Source organism: Cervus elaphus, chromosome 18 (genome assembly GCF_910594005.1).
Source record: "Cervus elaphus chromosome 18, mCerEla1.1, whole genome shotgun sequence".
Classification (NCBI taxonomy): domain Eukaryota; kingdom Metazoa; phylum Chordata; class Mammalia; order Artiodactyla; family Cervidae; genus Cervus; species Cervus elaphus.
In genome coordinates, this window is record NC_057832.1 from 65,341,023 (window position 1) to 65,363,164 (window position 22,142).

General features: G+C 35.7%; 2 protein-coding genes across 4 annotated transcripts in view; one reads left to right on the forward strand and one right to left on the reverse strand.

The window, feature by feature from the left end:
* The window catches only part of IMMP2L (inner mitochondrial membrane peptidase subunit 2), a 941,241-nt gene that overhangs the window by 440,185 nt on the left and 478,914 nt on the right, over window positions 1-22,142 (forward strand). The gene's annotated exons all lie outside the window — the stretch shown is intronic.
* LRRN3 (leucine rich repeat neuronal 3) overlaps window positions 1,210-22,142 on the reverse strand; it is a 38,937-nt gene continuing 18,004 nt past the window's right edge. The window contains exon 2 of the mRNA XM_043872105.1: window positions 1,210-4,217. Within this exon, the coding sequence (XP_043728040.1) occupies window positions 1,732-3,858 (2,127 nt within the window). The 5' untranslated portion in view covers window positions 3,859-4,217 and the 3' untranslated portion in view covers window positions 1,210-1,731. The remainder of the gene's footprint in view (window positions 4,218-22,142) is intronic.

Sequence of the window (22,142 nt, forward strand, 5' to 3'; positions counted from 1 at the left end):
AGTGCTAGAGATGTTTACAGGCCAGTGACATGTTGGTAATAGGAAGGAAGCCTCTGTAAGAGCAGTTAAGCAATTGATTATGAACAGTTAAAGTAGCAATTAACAAGGAAGCCTTGTAGAGATAAGAAATTTGCATGTAGAAAGTAAGGCTTATTACTGTTGGTGGTTTTTTTAAAAATAGTTTCAGGATGTTTTATTTGTATATAGATACATTTTTGCGGGGTAGAACTATGGATTTTTGTTTGTAAATATGACTAAAACCTTAAAAAATCTTGGTAGTTTTTTCCAGGTAAAACTCTTGTATTTTTTGTATAAGATTCTAAATTACAAATATTAGTATTTCAATGATTCTTGATTTTTTAAGCTGCATTCCTTTAGGTGCCTTACATATAGTCATAGAGAACTGCACTTTTTTTTTGTTTGCTTTATTCTAAATTAGTCTCAGAATCTTTTCATTAGTAAAACAGTCCTCTAAAATTTCTGTTTAACTCTGGAACTTCTTCTATTATCAATTCTGTATATCTTAAGATAAAATTTAAAAATTCCAGTCTCAGAAAATTGTAGTCTCCTAAAATTCTAAAATCTATTGTTTTCCTGGGATAAAGAACCATCCACTTTGATCATAACTATCTTTAAGTCCATACCAACTGGATAAGTTGCTATGCAATTATATAAACCTGCTTCTTTGGGGGCCATATAGAATATATTGTTTTCTTACTGTATTTGCAATATAGAAGAGTATTAGACTATTTGCTTGTTATTGCAGTGAAGCTCATTAACTGTTTACAATCATAACAAGATTTGAAAATTACACCTAGGTAAGTGCTAGTGAGATTTGGTGATATTTTCTATAAAGCAAGCAGCCTAATATTGAGTTACTGCCAATTATTAAAATAAGACTTTCAGTTCCTTAAATATTGGGTTTATATTACATGAACCTAATAATTAAATCCAGTCCAAAAGCTTCTTGTTGAGAAAATCTTTAAGTGAATACATAATTTCCTAGAGGATTTGTATTTATCAATAAGGGGTTAAGTACAATATTATTATTGCTGTTCAGTATTGATAAAGTGCCTTCCAAGATCCATTTTTGTGCATTATAAATATGTAGTTACATCCCCAGTACAAGTCTAACTCTTAGCCTTCCAAATTTCATTATAGAAAAACACTTTTGAAAACATTGTCACTTAAATATCTGGTCGGATGATATTTCCCAGAAATTATTCTTTATTTAGAAACAAAAACAAGACAAAAGCAACTGATTTTAATCCAAAATGTATTTTTCCTTATAAAAGAGGTCCACATACTCACTGTGTCTACTCTACAGAATTTGTCCATTTTATTACACCACGTGTCAATTCAAGTTTATCGGGTCACTGCAAAAACTCGTGGCTAATATGTGTAATACAACACAGGAGGAGGTATTGCTCAGTTCAACTACTCTTATATACTTAAAAAAAATACAGAAATGTTTTTTGTCCACTTTAACTGTAGTCCAGACAGAAAAGTTACATGAAAGGTCTAGAAAAAGGATTTATTTGATTTGGTTGCCACAGTACCCTTTGAAGCCAGTTAATTAAAATGCTGAACTTGTACATATGTCCATGGTCAGGAGCAGCACTGGTGAAGCTTAAACTTCTTTCTACAAAGTAATATTTCTCTGCCTTTTTTTTTTTAAAAGTACAACCACAGTTTTGACTTTTTGTTTGAAGTAGATTGAGTTGGTTGTTCTTAGGACATGTTAGTTGGCACGCCTATAACAGTTGCTTTTACTTCCAGTGCTGTACCTTTTTCTTTGCCTGTTTCCCAGAGGTTGATCAGAGGAGGATAAAGCTCATTGAATTCAAAAGTTGGTTTCTGTGAGTAATTCCTTACATAGTTATGCCCACCATCACAGTTGACTTCTTGAGAGAGGAAGCTGAAAAGACATATCACACCAATAATCCCCAGAGAGCCTCCAAGGCAAGCCATAAATGTTGTGGTGTTATTCTTTTCATACTCTTTTTGATCAGGGTCCAAACCTTTTGTGGTGACATTTACACATTGTTTTCTGCTTTTTTGATAGATGGTGGGGATATCAATACAAATCTTATACTCAGTTGCTGGGTTCAGATGAGTAAGATTATACACCTTGACATCAGATGGTATTCGCGCACTTTGGGCAGCATGGGAATTCTCAGCCTTGACAAAGGCTGTCCACTTAATACTGGATTTGAGAATTTTAGAACTTGCTTTCCAAGACACCAGAACTGAATTAGCCTGAACATCTTTTATTTTAATATTCAAGGACCCATTGTTATCCTGGGGAAGAGAGCCATCCACTTTGATCATAACAGACTTCAAGTCAGCACCCACCAGGTTAGTTGCTATGCAGGTATATATACCCGCTTCTGCTGGGGTGATGCCACTTATGTCAAGGGTGCCTTCAGAATGGACATAGAACTTGTCTGTTAGAGTATTCGGCAAGAGTTTTTTACCAGAAGGTGTTATCCAGTAGATTTCAGGCTGTGGCTCCGCGGTAGCTCTACAGTGTAAGGAAACATAACTCCCAGCTTCTAAATCCAGGTTGGAAGGAAAACTCTCAGGAGCTATAAGAGGGAGACAGATTTCCATCATTTCCCTAAAATGCACCTGCCGCACATTCTGGCCTTGGAATTCGGGCGGGTCCACACAGAACAGTGACTCTGGCTCCATAAATCGAATGTTGGTTTTGTTCATATTAATCCAGCGGATGACACAGTCACATCTGATCGGATTGCTGTGTATGCTGACTTCCTTGAGGTTTGGCAGAGACTCAACTGTACCCTGGTACAGGGCGCTAAGGGCGTTGCTGTTGAGCATAAGTGATTCCAGCTTGGGCAGCCGGAAGAATGCATTTGGGTGAATGTAAGACAACCTGGGGTTGTTAGTAGCTTCTATTTTTCTTAAATCTGGCAAGTTATCCACAGCAAGACTGTCGATGGAAATCAGCTCAGGCATATTGTTTATTCCCAACTCTTTTAAGTGTAGCATATTGCTAAAATCTCCCCTCCGTATTCTGTTAATGGGATTTTTATTTAGATCCAAAAATTTGAGGTTAACTGCTTTTTGAAGAGCAACATTGGGCACTTTAATAAGCCTGTTGTCATAAAAAGAAATGCTTTCTAAGTTTTCAAGTCCAACCAAGGCGTTATCTGGTATTTCTGTGAGGTTTATACCAGCTATAACCAGGCTTCGAAGATTGATAAGAGGCTTAAAGTTCATATCTTTGATTCTGATGATTGGATTTTCCCCAATCATCAGAATCTCCAGATTGGGAAGAGCCTCAAACCACTTACTGTTGATCATCTGCAATCTGTTTGAATTGAGATGAAGTCGAAGAAGATTATGTAGGCCAATAAAGGCTCCTGGTGAAATTGTAGAAAGCAAGTTGTGATTAATATAGAGTTCTTGTAAGTTGCTTAATCCAGACAGACATTTTTCAGGCAGCTCAGTAAGTTTGTTTTCTTCTAGGTATACAGAAAGAAGCTGAGGCATCTTTTTTACATTAATGTTGGTGACTGAAGATAAGTTGTTTTGAGATAAGTCCAGGCCAGTAAGGTTTACTGGAAAGTCTATGGAGTATTCAATTTTTGCAATATTGTTAGTCTGTAGTAGCAGAATCTGTGTGTCAGCAGGCAGTCTGGCTGGGAAATTTGAAAGACCTAAATCATTACAATCCACTGTAGATGCCTCCATATAAATGGATCGAGGTGTAAACCAGGGCCGGATTTCACATGTACATAACTGTGGGCAATCTGCTTTTTTATCTACAGCTTGCACTAGGGTAGTGATAACTAGGCCAAGCAGCACATGAATTTGGAGTGGCAGGTCCTTCATCTTAGCTTTCTTCTTCAGAAATTTAATGGGCCCTTAAGGATTCCACGGTCACTGTTAGTAAGATCAGTAAGAGCTGATTGATAAAAAAAATAGTTGCTTTTGTCAAATGATGAATGCCAGAGAACGGCAAAGATTTTCTTCATGGAAATAAGTGCCAGTGCCACAGTTGCATTGTCCAGAAATGCCATGCATATTGGAGAAAAGGCTTCTGTCTCCTTTATGATAGAATATGGATTTAACTTTTGAAGATGGAGTATGTATAGATGGTCACAGGAAATTAGGCAATTCATTTATTTAGGAGTATAATATTCACATCCCATGCTTGTTCAGTACTTGCAGGAATAGCAGCATGATGCTAACTATAATAAAGTAAAATATAAAAGAAAAAAGAAAAATAATTAGTCCAAAGGAAAAAATACAATACCCATTAACTAATTATGATTCTTACATATAATAGTCTTACTTTACAGTTAATTCAATATGTTTTGATGACTTTATTCCCTGTTATAACTGCCCTTAGTAGTAACTGGCCCAGACATTGGACAGGCTGAGAAACTGTATCTTTAGAAGACTTAAGTTACATTAAACATAAAGAATTTTTCTCTGTTTTTCAAATCTTTGCTTGTTTTATTGTTTGTTATTACAAGCTATTATTTGTTGTTCTATTTGACAATTACAGTGGGGGGGGGAGGAGAAAACCTTTCAGTGATGGCTTTTTTTATTTTCTTTTAGAGAGGCAAAATTAAAAGGTTATAAATAAACAATAAATAAATAATGCTGTTCAGTTAAAAATCAAATGAGTTAGACTGTGATTCCTCAGGTTTCTAGGAGAAGACAGTTAGAAACAAAATTATAAAATGATGTAGAAATTGTGGTATTTAGCTGAATTTTCCATTTTCATTCATACTTCTTTCCAAAGTCTCCTTTGTATAAAGTGACTTGTATTTTGTAGTCTTTGGAAAAGATTTTCTAACTTGCTGTAGATGCACTTGTATATTGTCACGCTTAGCTGAAATTCAGATTAATATTAGACCGCTTTATTATCCCCTGAAAATAACTTACATTCCATTAGTTACAGCAATTAAAAAGTAACTTTATCACATCAGTAAAACAGACACTTAGCTATACCTTCTTTTAAAGGGTTACTGATGTCTTTGTTGTAATAATAAGCAACTGCAAAATCAAGTTGCAATTTTGATATGTGCTGTATTATAAAATACCCCACAACTTTCAGATGTCCACTCCACCTGTTAGACTGCTGGTGAGTTCTCCCTGCAAATGTATGGGACAGCTGGAGCACGTTTGCCCTGTTCATTCTAAGATTGTGCCTACCAGGAGTAACTCTGCTGAATAATCAGTCTGTGAATACTGTTCTTTCATCTCTGCCCAGTATTGACATTCATGATGGCATTGCTGACTGACTCTAACATGGGTATTTCAGTGACAGAGGTAAATATATTTGGAGATATAGCTTCCACAGAGAGATAAACCTTTTTTTTTATTTAATTAAAAAAATTCCTTGGTTTTGAAACTTGTAAAAAATTTACAGTTCGAAGTCACATCTTATCCTCCTCTTATAAACTAAGACATTTGATAAAACTGGATCATGAAGTTCAGATAACTACTAAGTTATCCTGAATTAAGTATCTTTTTTTTAAAATTACTTCACCTATTTAATGATCAGAATTCCTTTCTTTATAAAATACTCCTCAGATATTATTACTCTTAATCTGTTTTAAGTAAGCTCTAAGCCCCTTGAAAGAATTTAATACAACTGCTTCTTCCCTGAAGACACCTTATAAATCCTTAGACTTCCATGATCTGGGGTCCCTCCTCTTTTTCTCCGTATTTCTTGTCATCTTCTGCCATTCTCCTGCATGCAGCCTTCTCTCTGCCTGTAGAACTATAGATGCCTCAACTTCTTCTCTCTGCCTGGATTGCCTGTTTCTTTGTTTTAAGTTAATTCTTGCTGTTTTATCAATCTTCAGTTCAAGCATCGCCTCTCTAGGAAGCCTTCCATATAACTCCTCCCCCCCCAAGTTGTACTTAGCTTCCTGCTAGTACAGGGTGGTTCCAAGGCCCTACCTAGCACACATCTCTGTTAGAATTTTTAGTTGATTTTCTCCCTCATCAGACACTCACTTCCTTGCAAGCCTGAGATCTGCCTGATTTTGCAACCCCAGCTCCTGGGCTGGTAACTAGAACACAGTAGATGCTCAAGAAAGGTTTTCAGTGAACTGATAAATGAATTACATTTATAAATATATATATTCATCTTTTGATATACAATTTAAGCAGCTTGGTTTAATTTCCTAATTTCAAATCTAGCTGGTTTAGTGCACATAAATCTACTATACAGAATAGGTGTTAACTTTATTGCTAAAATTCAAGCTTTATATTTGAGTGTAATACAAAAGAGCTAGATTTTAAAGAAAAGTCATCTAATATTATATCTTAATTTATTCCTTAATTAATTCAGTCAAAATTTAATGAACACCTATTATGTGTCAGTTTGGGTTCATAGTCGGAGGATAAAAGGATGACTTAGATATGATTTCTTCCCTTCATAAGTTTTCAGTCTTTCAAGGGTGACACATGTAAATAGGGAGAGGTATCAGGATAGAATTTGAAATAGAAAGCTATTGCGTCTCTATTTTCAAAATGAAGAAAAAGCCTAGGTACAAAGTATAAAAGATATTTCAGTGTGTTGCCACAAATGTGTGTGCCACAAATGCCACAAATAACTCAGTTGTGAACTAAGCAATCATAATTTCGGCCAATTAATCAGTTAGATCCAGTTTCTCTATCAAAGAGAAACCTATATTCTCCTTTATGTTAACTAGAGGATTAGAAATGTTCAATGTAAAACATTCTTTTGGGGGGGATCTTAACCTAATGCCATTTTTGTTTTAAAATTCTTGTGTTTTCTTAAATTTATATGTATCTTTAATTAGAAACTCTTTTCTGACCTCATTTTATCATTTTGCCATAGTCACATGCCAAAAACAACCAAATCTGAACATTTCTTTTGAAATACATTTATTCTGAACTATATTTGTTCTGTAAGCTTTTGAAAATAAGGAGAGTTCTGAAAGTACTGAACACATTTGAGTTTTATTTTTCCAGGTCTGTAGGAAGAAATTGTCAGTATGGGAAGTACAACAGAGGATATGTAAATGTTGCCTTTATTGTAATATTGATTTTTTTTTCATGTCTTTGTAAATGATGATGATACTTTCACTAATGGATTATTTGGCATGGATTGTTTGCAGGAGAGTAAGGCAGTAATAACATCTTACATATTAGTGCTTTGCAGTTTTCAAAGACCTTTGATATCCATTGTTTATTTTATGTTATTAATGACTTTGAAACAGATTGCAGAGGGATTTTAACCACTGTTTTTGTTTTTGTTTTTTTTTTGACAAGGCTATTGACAATCTATCTGCCTGGAATCAAACAGCTAATAATTGATGAGGTGGAATTAGAATCCAGGCTTTATCTTTAGGCCTGCAGCTCTTTCTAGTAAGGCATGTTGCCTACACATGTAAACATGTGATGAAATCATATTGACAAAGGTAGTGCAGTGATTTATTTCTTATGATGGGCTGCCATTACCTTTGTCTTCAGCTTTTCAAATTTAGAATATTGATATTATCAGTCTACTAATAGTGAGCAGGGTGTGATTCACACTAAACAGACTCACAAGGGACAAGACCCAAATCCCAATACATTACAGTGAGGAATATGACTATCAAGAGTACAAATGTTAATACCTGAATCTGCCAGTCAATGCTTTTGCTTCATTTTAAAAATATACTTGGCAGTACAAATTATGAACCTGCAGTTTGTTTGTGAATAGAGAGTCGGGGCAGGGAATTTAGGTTAGACTTCTTATTATTGTCATCAGACATGATAGTCTGACATGCTTGCTTTCGTAAAGAGCAAATATCATCACAGGAAACTGAACCTCTTGAGCCTCATGGCCTTTAGCATAGCCTCAGCCCCCAAAAGCTTATTGTGGGAAACTTTTTCCAGATTTATTCTTGGTCATTTCTCATCTGTGTCATGATAATTATTTGTTTACACTTCTTTTTCCCCTTACTTGCCATAAAATTATTAGACAATAGATTATTGCTAGACATTAGATTATTAGACTATTTCCTTATTAGGTATAAGATTTTTAGATTGCTACTTTCTAAATTATGAGGTCACTATTATTCTTGTGTGAAACTGTGCTCAGCTTCCTTTTGATTTGATTATATTAGTGTATTTGATTGGTTGATTAGCGCCTCGGCCAGTATGTAGGTCATTAGACAAATGTTTGCTACATGATCATTCACAATTGTCTTTCTCTAACTTGTGTTAGATGATAGCATATGGACTAGTGATTAAAATGACTTTTTGTCCTTAAGTAACTTACAACACCAAAAAGAGTGGTTAAAATCCCTGTGTAATCTGTTTCAAGGTCATCGCCTGAAATGCAGGAGACCCCAGTTTGATTCCTGGGTCGGGAAGATCTGCTGGAGAAGGGATAGGCTACCCACTCCAGCATACTTAGGCTTCCCTTGTGGCTCAGCTGGTAGAGAATCCTCCAGCGATGCGGGAGATCTGGGTTCGATCCCTGGGTTGGAAAGATCTCCTGGAGAAGGAAAAGGCTACCCACTCCTGTATTCTGGCCTGGAGAATTCCATGGACTATAGAGTCCATGCAAAGAGTTGAACATGACAGAGCGACTTTCACTTTCAACTTACAATTAGCAACATAGAAAAAAAAAATAAAGAGGAAAAGATATGCCCCTAGATTTTTATAGAATTTTTTTCTTATTGTTTGACAGTTAGAAAGTAGAAATATCACAGTTATACTGCAAAGTTTCCATTGGTAAAACAGAAAATGGTTCACTTTACTAGCACCAATTTTAAAACATAGCTGGTCTTTAGGTACACCTTAGCTTTATCAGTGAGAAAATGGTGTTTGTTGGCGGCAATTTTGAGACTTGGGCTAGATAGCAGTTATATTGGTGACATTGCTTTTATATGCATTGGTGTAAAAATTTTTTGTTTTAATTAACAAACTAGTTATGTCATTAAAAAATAAATGGACCAGCATCCCATCTTCACTTTTTGAGAATTTTAATGTATGTGCCCTAAATCCTCTTACTTTTATCCTTCTTCTCCCTCATCTTTCCTTTTTAAATATATTGGAGTAAAAAGAGAAACTCTCTGAAAAATTTTTTCAAACTTAGAAAACTTGTATTATACAATTATTGATATATTTACTTAATTTCCTATACTCCATCAATTTGCTGGGATTTTTTTTTTTTCTAAGGAATAGGAAAATTATACTTGAAAATATCAGTATTTCAAGTTAGGTTTAAAGATTTTAGGACTGTTGCTTGGAAAGATGATCTGGAACCTTGTATTGAGACTGGGATATAATAAGCCTTCAAATAAATACTTTATGATGGATGAATGTATGAATGGATGGATGTTTATAAAGTACATCACGTATAGATAAAACATTGTCCTCTTCTTCAAAATAAAGTAAGCCATATGCAATAAAACTTAATAATTGTAGATACATCTTCATTAAATGATTTCCTATTGTTAGTGTACACATCATATATGTGGTCATACTTAGGAGCTGAGAACCAATTCATACTTAACTATTGCTCATTTCAGTTGCTTTTTCATTTAAAGCTTCTTTTGTAAGGTCATGTTTATACTTCCTTTTAGTTTTAATGGCAACAGAATCTTCCATATATTAAAGCAAAGGTAAGCTATAATTGAATATTATACAATTTCAGAAGACATTGTTAGTGAAATGTCACCAGGAATGAAAACTGACATCTCAATGAAGTGTATTATATCAAGGCTCTTTTAAATGACTTGAATGAATGACTCATACAAGTCTAAAGGCAAACCCTATTAGAGTTTACCATCTATCTACTTTTTCATTTATTCTTCCATTCAGTCTTTCAGTAAGTATTTGCTGAGAGCCTACTGTATCAGTCATTGTGCTTTCATTTCTAGTCATTATATTTCATAAGATTTTTAAGAATTGAAAGATTAAAAATGATTTTTCTTTGACAAAGTGTAATTGGCAGTGTATGTAAGGCCTTTTTGGGGGTTGGCAAATTCAGAAGACTTTTTATTTTTTAATTTAAAAGGCATTTTAAGACGAAATTTTTCTCATTGCATCTTTATTTTTTTCCTGTTGGCTTCCCCATGTCATTTTTGCCTGATATTTGGGAGAATGGCATTGAAACATGTATATTATCATATGTGAAACAGGTCCCAGTCCAGGTTCGATCCATGAGACAGGGTGCTCGGGGCTGGTGCACTGGGATGACCCAGAGGGATGGGATGGGGAGGGAGGTGGGAGCGGGGGTTCTGGATGGGGAACACATGTGCACCTGTGATGGATTCATGTCAATGTATGGCAAAACCACTACAATATTGTAAAGTAATTAGCCTCCAATTAAAATAAATAAATTTATATTAAAAAATTAAACAACAACAAAAAATCCCCCCCAAAAGTGTTTTATATGTTTTAAATTAAATAATATGTGCAAATTAGACTCTGACCAGCAGTGTAAAACTCCCAGTTTTGGCCATTAAAAGAAAGCAATTTTAAGAATTCTCATATCTTAAGGATATTTTTTAATATTTGTGGACATTCATAACTTTAGATTTCTTTAAAATAAAAATAGAAATAGTTTCTAGCTATAATTATACATGGAATTTTTGAGACCAAAAACTATTTTTTGCTTGGTAAAAGAGATCTTCATTCTTTAGCTTCTTCTGTTTTTCTCCATTTCTGAAACATTGACCAGACGCCTCCTTTTTGGCAGACACTGTTGTAGCCACTGCAAAGTCAACAATAAATAAGAGAAATTGTCTGTTCACCAAGTTCTCGGTTACTGAAGGAGAAGAGAACAGAGGACGCCGCACTGTAGAGCTGACTTGTAACAGCAGCATCTGCTCTGCTCTGCAGATACACGGAGGAGGAGGGATTCCTAGGTCTCTCCACCCAGCACAAGTAACTTGAGTCTTCTGCATTCTTTTATAATGCTTATAAAAACTCAACTGAAGTAGTGGGGAAACACGTGGGTAAGAAGATTTCATATCCAGTATCTTTCAGGTGAATTTTTACAATCCTAAAGCTTAAGAACAAAGTGTGGCTTCTTCCCCGTACCTCATTATGTATTATAAAGACTGCAGAGTCTGAAGAAGCGAAACATTTGGATGCTTAAGTTAAAAAATTGTTAAAGATAGGAGGTTGCTATGGCTACATTAAAGCCCAGTTTTTCTGTTTCTTCTATAGCAAATTGCTAGCTAAGTTCATTTGTGTAAAGAACTTAAATTCTATTCTCCCATTATCTGACTTTACATTCCTTTGTTCTAAGATTCAGTCTTTCTTCAATTCTAATTGAAGGTTCTGTATCCCAAAGGTATTGTTGGACTACACTAAATGCATCCGTATAAAAGGTTATTGTTTTTTTCCTTGAGAAATATTTATTTTCTAGTTTTTCAGAACATAATTGTTCTATGTCAACATTCAGGGAGTGGATAATGGTGACTATTTAGAGCAGTTTAATGAATGTCAACTTAAAATATTTAGCTGTTAATAAAAAATTGATAAACAGGAAGAAAATTTGCTTTGCATTATGAAATATGGGTCAAGTTTACTAGGTGATTGTATGATTGAGGACACGGCATCTTACTTTCCTATGCCCCAAGTTATTGATCATTAGAATTTAGAAAATGGTTGTATGATCATTAAGGTTTTTTTCATATTCTAAGCTTATATGATACTACTCTGAACATGAAAAATATTTTTTAAAATATCTAAAAAATAGCTGTGGGTAAGGAGTTTTAACCTTTGTATTTAATTGATCACTTGTTTATAGTTAGTGCTGTAGTTCTATGTCTTAAACACATTAGGATCACTGAATTTTAGTCATTATGGGTTTTTTTTAATGCTATCAGATTGATTACCTGCCATTATTACTATTTCATTTTATATTTATATCTAGTCAGTAAATGAAGAAGAGAGTTACTTTAGTCATCATATTGAGGTACACTAACCACTGGGTAAGTAAATTACCTGAATTAGGTCCCTTGATGGAATAAATAAATAAATGGAAAAAATGAGTTGCTAGTAACTATTAATATTGGTATATGAACAATATGTGCCTTATGATGATTTTTTTTGCTAATTTGAAGGATATGGATTTTTAATAATATCAAAGTTTCAGCCACCTCAGTAAACTTAGCATCATATTCAGTTCAGTTCAGTTCAGTTTAGTTGCTCAGTCGTGTCCGACTCTTTGCAACCCCATGAATCGCAGCACACCAGGCCTCCCTGTCCATCACCAACTCCCGGAGTTTACTCAAACTCATGTCCATCGAGTCGGTGATGCCATCTAGCCATCTCATCCTCTGTTGTACCCTTCTCCTCCTGCCCCCAATCCCTCCCAGCATCAGGGTCTTTTCCAATGGGTCAACTCTTTGCATGAGGTGGCCAAAGTATTGGAGTTTCAGCTTCAGCATCAGTCCTTCATTAAATTAGTGTATTTTTGGTGTCATAGAAATTTTTAGCTAGAAATGGGCATAGAGATCTATTGATTCTTAACCTCATCTCAGTTATGAAACCCTTTGTTTAAATAACATCTAACCTAGGCTCACAGTAGGTCAAACATAGGAGAGAAGATCTATTCTGAATAACATGACAGGTGGATGGTGGAGGAGAGTCAGATTTGTGGAAATATTTAAATGCCACCCAGTCTGGTTTTACATCTGATCCTGAAGAGGCTCCAAAGACCACGGTTCTCTGAACCATCTATTGCATCCTCTCTTAGAAATGAGGTAGTGAAGGTCCTCAGAAGTGAAATGACTCAGGCAAAGTGGTTCATTCTAGAAGGGTGTTGAAAATCTGCAGAGACCTTAGTGGCTCAAGTGGTAAAGAATCCGCCTGCAATGTGGGAGATGCAGATTCATTCCCTGGGTCAGAGAAGGAAATGACAACCCACTCCAGTTTTCTTGCCTGAGAAATCCTATGGACAGAAGAGCCTGGCGGGCTACAGTCCACGGGGTCCACGGGGTCGCAGAAGTCATGACTTATCAACTAAGCAATAACAACTGTTCTTAGACATGACTGAGCGACTGACACTTTGACTTTGACTTAAGTATTCTTTCTAAAGCAAATTCCCCCACTGTCATCTCAGTCTAGGGACCTTCCACAGTGAGGTCTCTCTTCCTTGGCTTTGAAGTGAAGTGAAAGTCTGTCAGTTGTGTCCAACTCTTTGCGACCCCATGGACTGTACAGTCCATGGAATTCTCCAGGCCAGGATACTGGAGTGGGTAGCCTTTCCCTTCTCCAGGGGATCCTCCCAACCCAGGTGTTGAACTCAGGTCTCCCACGTTGCAGGTGGATTCTTTACCAACTGAGCAACAAGGGAAGCCCTTGGCCTCGACTGACTCTTAATTGGCCTTTCTCCTTTCAAGGTGGGAAGAATACCTAAGTGTGTTATGAAGGCACTGAGTCTCCAAGGTAATTAGGAGCTGCATATGGGATGGGGCAAGAAGAAGGATGTGCTCTGGAGGAGAGTGGGTGTGGAAGGAGCAGTTAAAAACAACACATAAATGGCAAGCATGGCCCATGTAGTGCTGGTCTCATGCCTTATGTAAATTGCCACAGGTATTCCTCATGTCATCTCCTTTTGTAGACTCTGATATCATCCTTCATTTTCACATTAAGGCCAAAGAGGTTACATGATTTGCCATTTTATTCCCCCTCAGATTCAAGGCCCTTTATTTTGCCTTTAATCCACTGCTAAATTAATTAAACACAGAGGTCATTAACTGATAGGGCTCTAATTTTGCAGTGGCCTTTGTAAACAAACCCAAATCTAAGCCTGTAAATGCCTCAAGGTTACAAAATCAAACTGCTAAGGACAGCAAGGCAAATAGCTAAGCAGACTTTAAACTATAGCCAATCACTGCTTTGTTTGCTTCCACATTTTCTCTCTTAAAGCCTCTCTCTGAGTTCCTGCCAATGGGGCCTCCTAACCGCTTCCAGTTTTACTCTATTCAAATTGATTTTTGCTCAAATAAAGTCTTAAAATCTCAATATTCCTCAGTTAATCTTATACTATCACTGAGTCCTCATCCATGGAATTCTCCAGGCAAGAATACTGGAGAGGTTAGCTGTTCCCTTCTCCAAGGGATGGATCTTCACGACCCAGAGATCAAACCTGGGTCTCCTATATTGCAAGCAGATTCCTAATCATCTGAGCCACCAGGGGGAGACGACTGAACTCTACTTCGTCCCAAATGTTTACTAATATAGCACCACTTATCTTAGTAACTATTCAGAAATGTGTTTCCTATAACTGGATGAGCACACTGGCTTTTGTTGTTGTTTATTTCTCCTTTGATAGAAAAGTTTTACTCATATGAAATATAGAAGGCAGTTGAGTGGTACAGAAGGGGAACTAGAATAAGCAAAACTTTTTTTCTAAGCCTAGTTTTGCTGTGTGGTTCAGATAAATCATATTACTCTCTGAGTCTTAGTTTCCCACAAAATGTGGATTTTGGACATTTTCATTACTATTTCCAAATTGATAATGTTCTGAAATATCCCATAAAGGTTTCTTATGGAGTTACTGTTATAAAGAAGTTCCCCTTTTAGAGCAAAATTATTTTTGTTATTGTATAGGACTTATGCACTAAAATGCATGTGACGAATCCCATATATTTAATTGGTACTATCTTTGAGGATGATTTCCTTAGATTCTTATATTTTGAGAATCTCAAATCATCTATTTTCAAACTGGCTAAAATTCTCTTTTGAATTATGATAGGAATAGCTGTAGCTAAAAAGTAGGGAAAAAAGAGGAGATTTGATATCATTTTGTGTCCTTGTCATATCCTGGACCTTCTGTTTGAACTGAGAATATTAGTGCAACTCTTAAAGCAAGTCATGTACTATTTTCATACCTCATGAAACTAGGCTCAGCTGACTCCCTTAGATTTAAATGTAATCCTTGCAATGAATTTCTTTTAGAGAAACCAGGAGCAACTTAAATAGCACAAGTCTTTTTTTTTTCCCCTCTAAATCTTAAAATATGCTTTGGGCAGATTTTGAGAGAGTCTTTGGACTTTTTAGCTGGTGTCTTCTGCTGTTTTCAGAATTTGGGGATTGTGCTATGTGGGGAAATCCATAGGGATAAAGTAAAAAAAAAGAATATCGTTTTCTTTAAAAAATAATTACAAACATGGCACCCCCAAACAGCAGATCTGTGGAAGCTTGTTATAGCATAACCAGAATCAGGAAGGATAATTCATAGTGCAGAAATTCCTTACTTGTAATATTTTTTTAGAGAGTAGGGAATGCCATCTGAGTCTCAGGAGGGTTTCATATTGGTGTAGTGATTTCTGTATACTTATAAATAATAGCTTGTTGTTATACTGACATTTCTCATCTTGAAAGGATTCTGATTTGTATTTATTTTTAATTATAGTTTTTGCTCAACTGAGCACTTCATTAATAGCATTATATGTGAGCTTGATTTTTGTATGTAATTAGCAAAACGAATGATATTTCTAAGACAGAACTTGTTCTGTCTGTTTATGCTTCTATTTCTTCTATGAGAATAACTCCATGTATTAGGGAACTCTATAACATAACAGTACTTCATTCAGTATTGTGTAAGTACCAATGGAATCTGATTGCCTAACTGGCTTCTTTAACTTCCTTTTTATCATTTCCTTGTTAATTTAGCATTTGTATAGTCTCAAGTGTAGGTGTTCGTGAGGAAAAGTTCTCATTTATGCATTATCCTTAACATTCACGCATCTTAGAATGAAGTATTAATATAAGCATCTTATTTTCCAAATATGGAAAACTAAATAATGGAAATTTTGCTTCAGGTTATAATTAAACTATAGATCTCTCTTTGGGTGATTAATAGTAGATTAGCAGCAGGATATTGTGAAAGCAAGGAGATTTCCCAAATTAGAAGAAGACGTCACAACCTTTAGTGACTTGATTTCTAAAATGAGAGGGTCCTCCTGCTCTACAATTAAATAGTTTTTGTAATAATGTTAAATAAGGTCAAAACTGTTTGACTATATTTCCCAAACAAACATAATATATTACTAACATGTACTGACATAATTTACATGAAGATTTCATGATATTTTCAGATTTATATGAGGTTTATCCACATATTTACTTGTGTGTCAAACTATGGCATATAGATCGGGTGGGAATTTTTCTAGAATCAGAGGTAGTCATAAAGGGATTCTTAGGACCTGAACAATTCATAGGAAATTTGGAGATTTTTTTTTTTTTTTACTTTTATGTCAGGAACAACTTATATATGTGTAAAAAATAATTGTTCTCTTTGCAAAATGTGTGTGTATAGGCATATGTGTGAGATCCTTTAGTTCAGAAAATTCCCAATGTGACTGACAAAACTTACGTACTAAGGTTTCCCATTTTGGTCCAATTTTTATTCTTATCAGTAGATGTTTTGGGTGATTGATTTAGTTAGGCATCAATTTATATTTGAAAATCTTCACACGGGTGGAGAGGACAAGTCTGCCTAGATAAGCTTTCCTTTTTCCCTTGATGCTTTTGTTTTCTGAAAACTTGTTGTTATTGACCAGTTCCAGTTTATTTGAGAAGCTAGGGTGTGGGATGATTTGTAAATGATGCCATCCTTTTGTCTTCTGAGGCATTCCCAGCTACATTTAGAGACAGCCTCTCTAGCAAACTCCTCTGAGTGTATGACATGAGAAATGCTTAGGTGGTGCATTGCAGTACAATGGTTTGGAAAAGGTTTCATGTAGACCTACTTTGTTTCCCTCCATTTCAGATAAAAATATTTGGGGTAATTTTCAGGTAATTCAAACAATTTTTAAACATTTTCTTCTTCATTAGAAGCCAGTCATATACCCTAAACTAAGTCTTTGAAGTTTCCATTAGGTGAGTCATCTGAGGACTGTCCACCTCCCTGGTGTAGTTAAAAGAAAAAGAGTGATTCCAGCTTGAGTTGATTCTATGGACAAGGTGCATGCATGTTGCCTAGAGCTTTCTGATCACAAGCACTGCTCTCCCTAGGGTCTTAAACATGGGAGGCCATGACAGGCATATAAAACACCCCCACCAAAAAACAGAAAAGGAAAAAAAGTGTATTATATATTGATTGCTACAAGTACAAGTAAATGCTTTCATACTGATCTCAGGGGGGTGTTTGAAGCAGAGACATGCCATAAAAGGATGACAGGAAAAAGATTTTCATCATGTTTGTGTTCTTTCATTAGCTCACTTTGGCAGAACAGAAAGTCATTGGTTTGTGAAGAAGATAAGGAAGGCTCTGAACAAGAGTCCAATGATGTACTGTAGATGGAGAATGAAGAATAGTTCAGTGGCAATATTATTACAGAAAACCGAAAATTACATTTCAGAAAGGGATGTTCCTCTGATGAGAACTCAAGAGTGCAGGGTCTCTGGATAGTTCAGCTTCTCTTCTGCATATAATTATGAAAAAAAATGTTTTCATTGCTATTAAACAAAACAGCATGAGTATCAGTGTTTTGTGTTTTTGCTATGAATTGTGAAAATAAAACACGCTTTGAAAGGAATTGACACAAAATGGGCTCCTGTGGTCAAACAATTTCTTCAAATGCAGTAAACAAGGGGTTGAGTCATAGCACCACATCTCAGGTGTACCGTGAGGCAGTGCTCATCTGCCACTGAGGTTAGTGATGAATGATGCTCTGTTACTGCATCTGAGGAAGCCGATAATACAGATAGGGTCTGTATTATTAGTTCCTTATAATGAACGTGGAATTGCTTGTCCATTTTCATTTGAAAAGTGTGTCTGATTTCCCTCATGCTCTGTGATTTTCCCCTCATACTCTTGTCAGACTGCTTAAGACAGCAGTGCTCTCTTTGAGCCCGGGGGCTAGAAGAAAGATGTTTAAATACAGCAAGAATACAAAGTCAATTGAAAGCTTGAGAAAACTTTTCTGAATTTTGCTTTCGAGTTTCAAAAATATCCATCTAAACAAGGAACAGGGGTAGTTTTCACTCCTGTGCGCATCTTCGTGCATCTTTCAGTAAGAAGAAGCTTGTTACTGACAGGTCATGGGCTCCTTCTCTAACACTTGTGTTGACAGATGATCACTGTGAGATGATCTGGTGGTAACCTTGAGAAAATCTGAAGGGGCAGCCAAGGCTAGTTCTCAATGCACCCAAAGTCAATGAAGTTTTATTATCTACCTCATTTGTGGAAATAAAAAGTGCCGTATGCACCTTAAAGCTTTGAATTTTCTTCTTCCTGTCACTTAACTTATAGCTACTGAACTTTCCAGGAGCCTCCCAATTGCTCTTTGTTTGGAATTAATTTTGTGGACTACCTTCAGTAAACAATCCTGCAAAATTTGGTTGCCTAAAACCTCCTTGAATTCATTTAAAATTATTATTGACAAAGGGGACACAATTTGATTCATATTCTACCTGCTCATAATAGACTTTATGATGAATTCTACTTGAATAGCTCAGACGGTAAAGCATCTGCCTGCAATGTGGGAGACTTGGGTTGGATCCCTGGGTTGGGAATATCCTCTGGAGAAGGAAATAGCAACCCACTCCAGTACTCTTGCTTGGAAACTTCCATGGATGGAGGAGCCTGGTAGGCTAGAGTTCATGGGATTGCAAAGAGTTGGACATGACTGAGTGATTTCACTGGTTGCTACTTGAATACGTTTCTAGTAATATTCAATGACTATACCATATAAGGACTAGACTACATTTGGGTAGTGAACATTTGGGGTATACGAGATGCCCAAAAACAGTGACATAAAAAAAGAATTTGTGTTGCCTTTAAGTGGGGAGTAGAAAGGGTCAAAGTTAACAGAGGAAGTAAAAAAGAGCAAATGGCCATTTCTTTGAAAGGGAAAGTAGTACAACTTGTAATACTTGCAAATTTTAACTTTATGTTAACAGGCAGCATAGGCTCTTGCTAACATGACTTCTTTTTACAACAGTTACCTCGAGAAGAGCTTGGGCAGTATGCCAACTTAAGCATATTTTTTTGAGGTTCCACTTTGGCTGGAGATCTAGTCATGGAAATGATTCTAAATCTTAATTGAGAGAAAGGATTCTTTCAAAACAAGGTTGTAAATTTTTCTCCACTTTACACTTAAAAGCCTGGTATTCATCTCATATGTGGATTAGGTGAAAAGCTAGGTAACAAATCTCATGTTTGGGAGAATTTTTTAGTAATAAACTCTCTACAGAAAATACAGGAATACATTTCAAACTATCATTTTAGGCTTGGAAAAGCAAATAGTTTTATATCATTTTACAATAGCTTCACAGGGTAGAATTTAATGTTTTTATATATTTTTGATTACTGGATTTGAGTTAGGAGAAGAACAATTTCCCTTCACACATTTGGGTGATTCAAAATCTTTTAAATTTGATCCGGGACATTGACTAAAATTTACTGTTCTCTTGTACCCAAACTCAGATAGTAAAAAACCTGCCTGCAATGTGGGGTACCTGGGTTGGGAGGATCCCTCGGAGAAGGAAATAGCAACCCACTCCAGTATTCTTGCCTGGAGAATTCCATGGACAGAGGAGCCTGATGGGCTATGGTCCAAGGGGTGACAAAGAGTCGGACACAACTGAGCAACTAACACTTTGTGCCCAAAAAAATTATTTTGTGAAGGGAAGTTAATTTACCATTACTTTGTATTGCAGGAATATTTCACACTGTTAAGTCAAGAATTATTCAATATTAATTTGATGTTAAGGAGAAACTTTCTTTGAAGCTTAAAAGTCTTTTTCTATTATTTGTATACTTATATTTTTCATATCATGCCTACATTTTAGATGTTTTCAGAAGTATAGCCATGTAATAAAGTTTGCATTAAACCAGTAGGCAATTGGAATTTAAGATCTAAATTTCAAATAGGCTTATTTTTGTGTGTGTGAATTCTTAAAATTGTAATATATAATGCTATTTAGTAAGATATATCTTTTCCATTACTCCTGGTGTTGTGTAGGTTTTCTTGGAAGGTATAGTTTTGTTTCAGTGAATGAAAGTTGTCCTCAGTGTATGAGAATAATTAAACTGTGTGAGGATGATGAAAAATATGGAGTTAAAGATCATAAAATTTCCTAAAGATCTTGGTCATCTCCATAAAGATTTTGTTTTCTATCATATAACAGTAGGAATAAATAACAAAAGCAATGGAAGTAGTAGGAGTCATAACATGCTAAATTCAGTTTCATATATATATATATATCCCAGAATAATCCCATTAGCATGTGTTGTTATACCTGTTGAAGAGGTAATGAAATGAGGTTCAGAGAGACTTAGTGAGTTGGTGTAAGTGAAAGGGCTGGTTAAGTTATGGCTCCTGAGCTTGATCTCAGATCCCTGACTTCATCATCAGTCATCTTTCTGTTAGTCTGTGCTGTATAAAGCTTTGTGTTGTAGATACACTGGTACTTGATTGGCCCCTTTGTTAGTTGTTAATGAAATACTTTCTAGTCTACTATACCTATGTCTTACTCACTTCCTCAGCATACACAAAGCTGAATATTCCTTTTTGTACAATAAAATTAAATGATGTGTGTGTGTGTTAGTCACTCGGTTGTGTCTACCTCTTTGCAACCCTGTGGGCTGTAGCCCACCAGGCTCTATCCATGGAATTCTCTAGGCAAGAATACTGGAGTGGGTTGTCATTCCCTTCTCCAGGGGATCTCCCCACTCCAGGGATTGAACCCAGGTATCCTGAATTGTAGGCAGATTCTTTACTGTCTGAGCCACCTTTTGTACAATAAAATTAAATGATATTCCTTTTTAAAACTTATGAAGGAAAAGTTAATGGCTCATTATGTAGTTGGCAATGAACATGTTATATTGTACTGAAATTATTTTAGGCATTTTAGACATTTGTTCTTTAATTTGGCTTTTAATTATCCCATTTGGTGATACCTTGTTTATAGACCACCTTAACAAAGTACTGCTTCAAATCACTGTCCTTGTTTTGTTTTCTTTATATAGCATTCAAGACTACTAGAAACTGTTTATTTACTTTTTGTTTATTGCCTGTTTCCCACCACCTCCAACTAAAAAGTTAGCTTTATTAAAGCAGTTCCTGTTTTGTACAAGGCTATGTCTCTAATGTCTTGATAGAATAGTGCCTAGCTAGTTAAGAAATTACCAAAAGAATGAATGAATGAATATCAGTTGATTTAAACTGTAAATTCCCAAAATAGCATTATAAGACATATTTACTATATAAGACACTCATTTGTGACCTTGGTTTTGCTGATGAATGCTGGGTTCCTGACAACAGCTTCTATGAATGGAGTATTGAGTGATAACATAAAATTGGCAAACTGAGAAATAAATATGTATGTGTTTGTAATTTGGGCAACTATGGAAACTGTCCTCTGGTGGCTCAGATGGTAAAGAATCTGCCTGCAATGCAGGAGATTGGGGTTTGATCCCCAGGTAGGGGAGGTATCCTGGAGAAGGGAATGGATACCCTCTCCAGTATTCTTGCCTGGAGAATTCCATGGACAGAGGAGCCTAGTGGGCTACAGTCCATGGGATGACAAAGAGTTGGACATGACTGAACAACTAACACTTTCACTTTCCAGGAAACTAGCAAAAGTCACTTATAAATAGTAGCAGGTGTAAAAGTATAGTTAAATACAGATTACTTCAGTCTTATCAGTGCCTCTAATCCAGTCTTCATCCTCATAATAGTATGTTGAATAAATCTGTCTGGAGAGAATTAATGACAGTAGTGTTTTATGAACATACCTTTTCACTTAAGATATATTGTTTCCAGTTGATTTTTATAGGTCATGTCTATAGTAGTAGTATAGTATAGTGAGGGTGTAAGGTAGATATTTTATTTTCTGAAATTTTGTGGCATTTTTAACATGACAAATGTAGAAAGCTATGTGAATTTGGTCATAATATGTTCCTAATATCTTGAGTTGTCACAGACTTTAAAAAATATAAAATGCTATAATGGCAATAAAAAGGATAATAATAAACATTAAGATGGTATTGAGAACTCTTATCCAAAACTGGTTTGAAGGGGCTGGCCCACCTTACTCATGGCCAACTGATAATGATCAAATGGGAAGTGTTCATTACAGCAACAATCTGATAAGTTGGCATTTTTAGTGAAGTCTAGATTGGAGTAAAGAATCTGAGCTGGAATAATGTTACTTACAGAAAA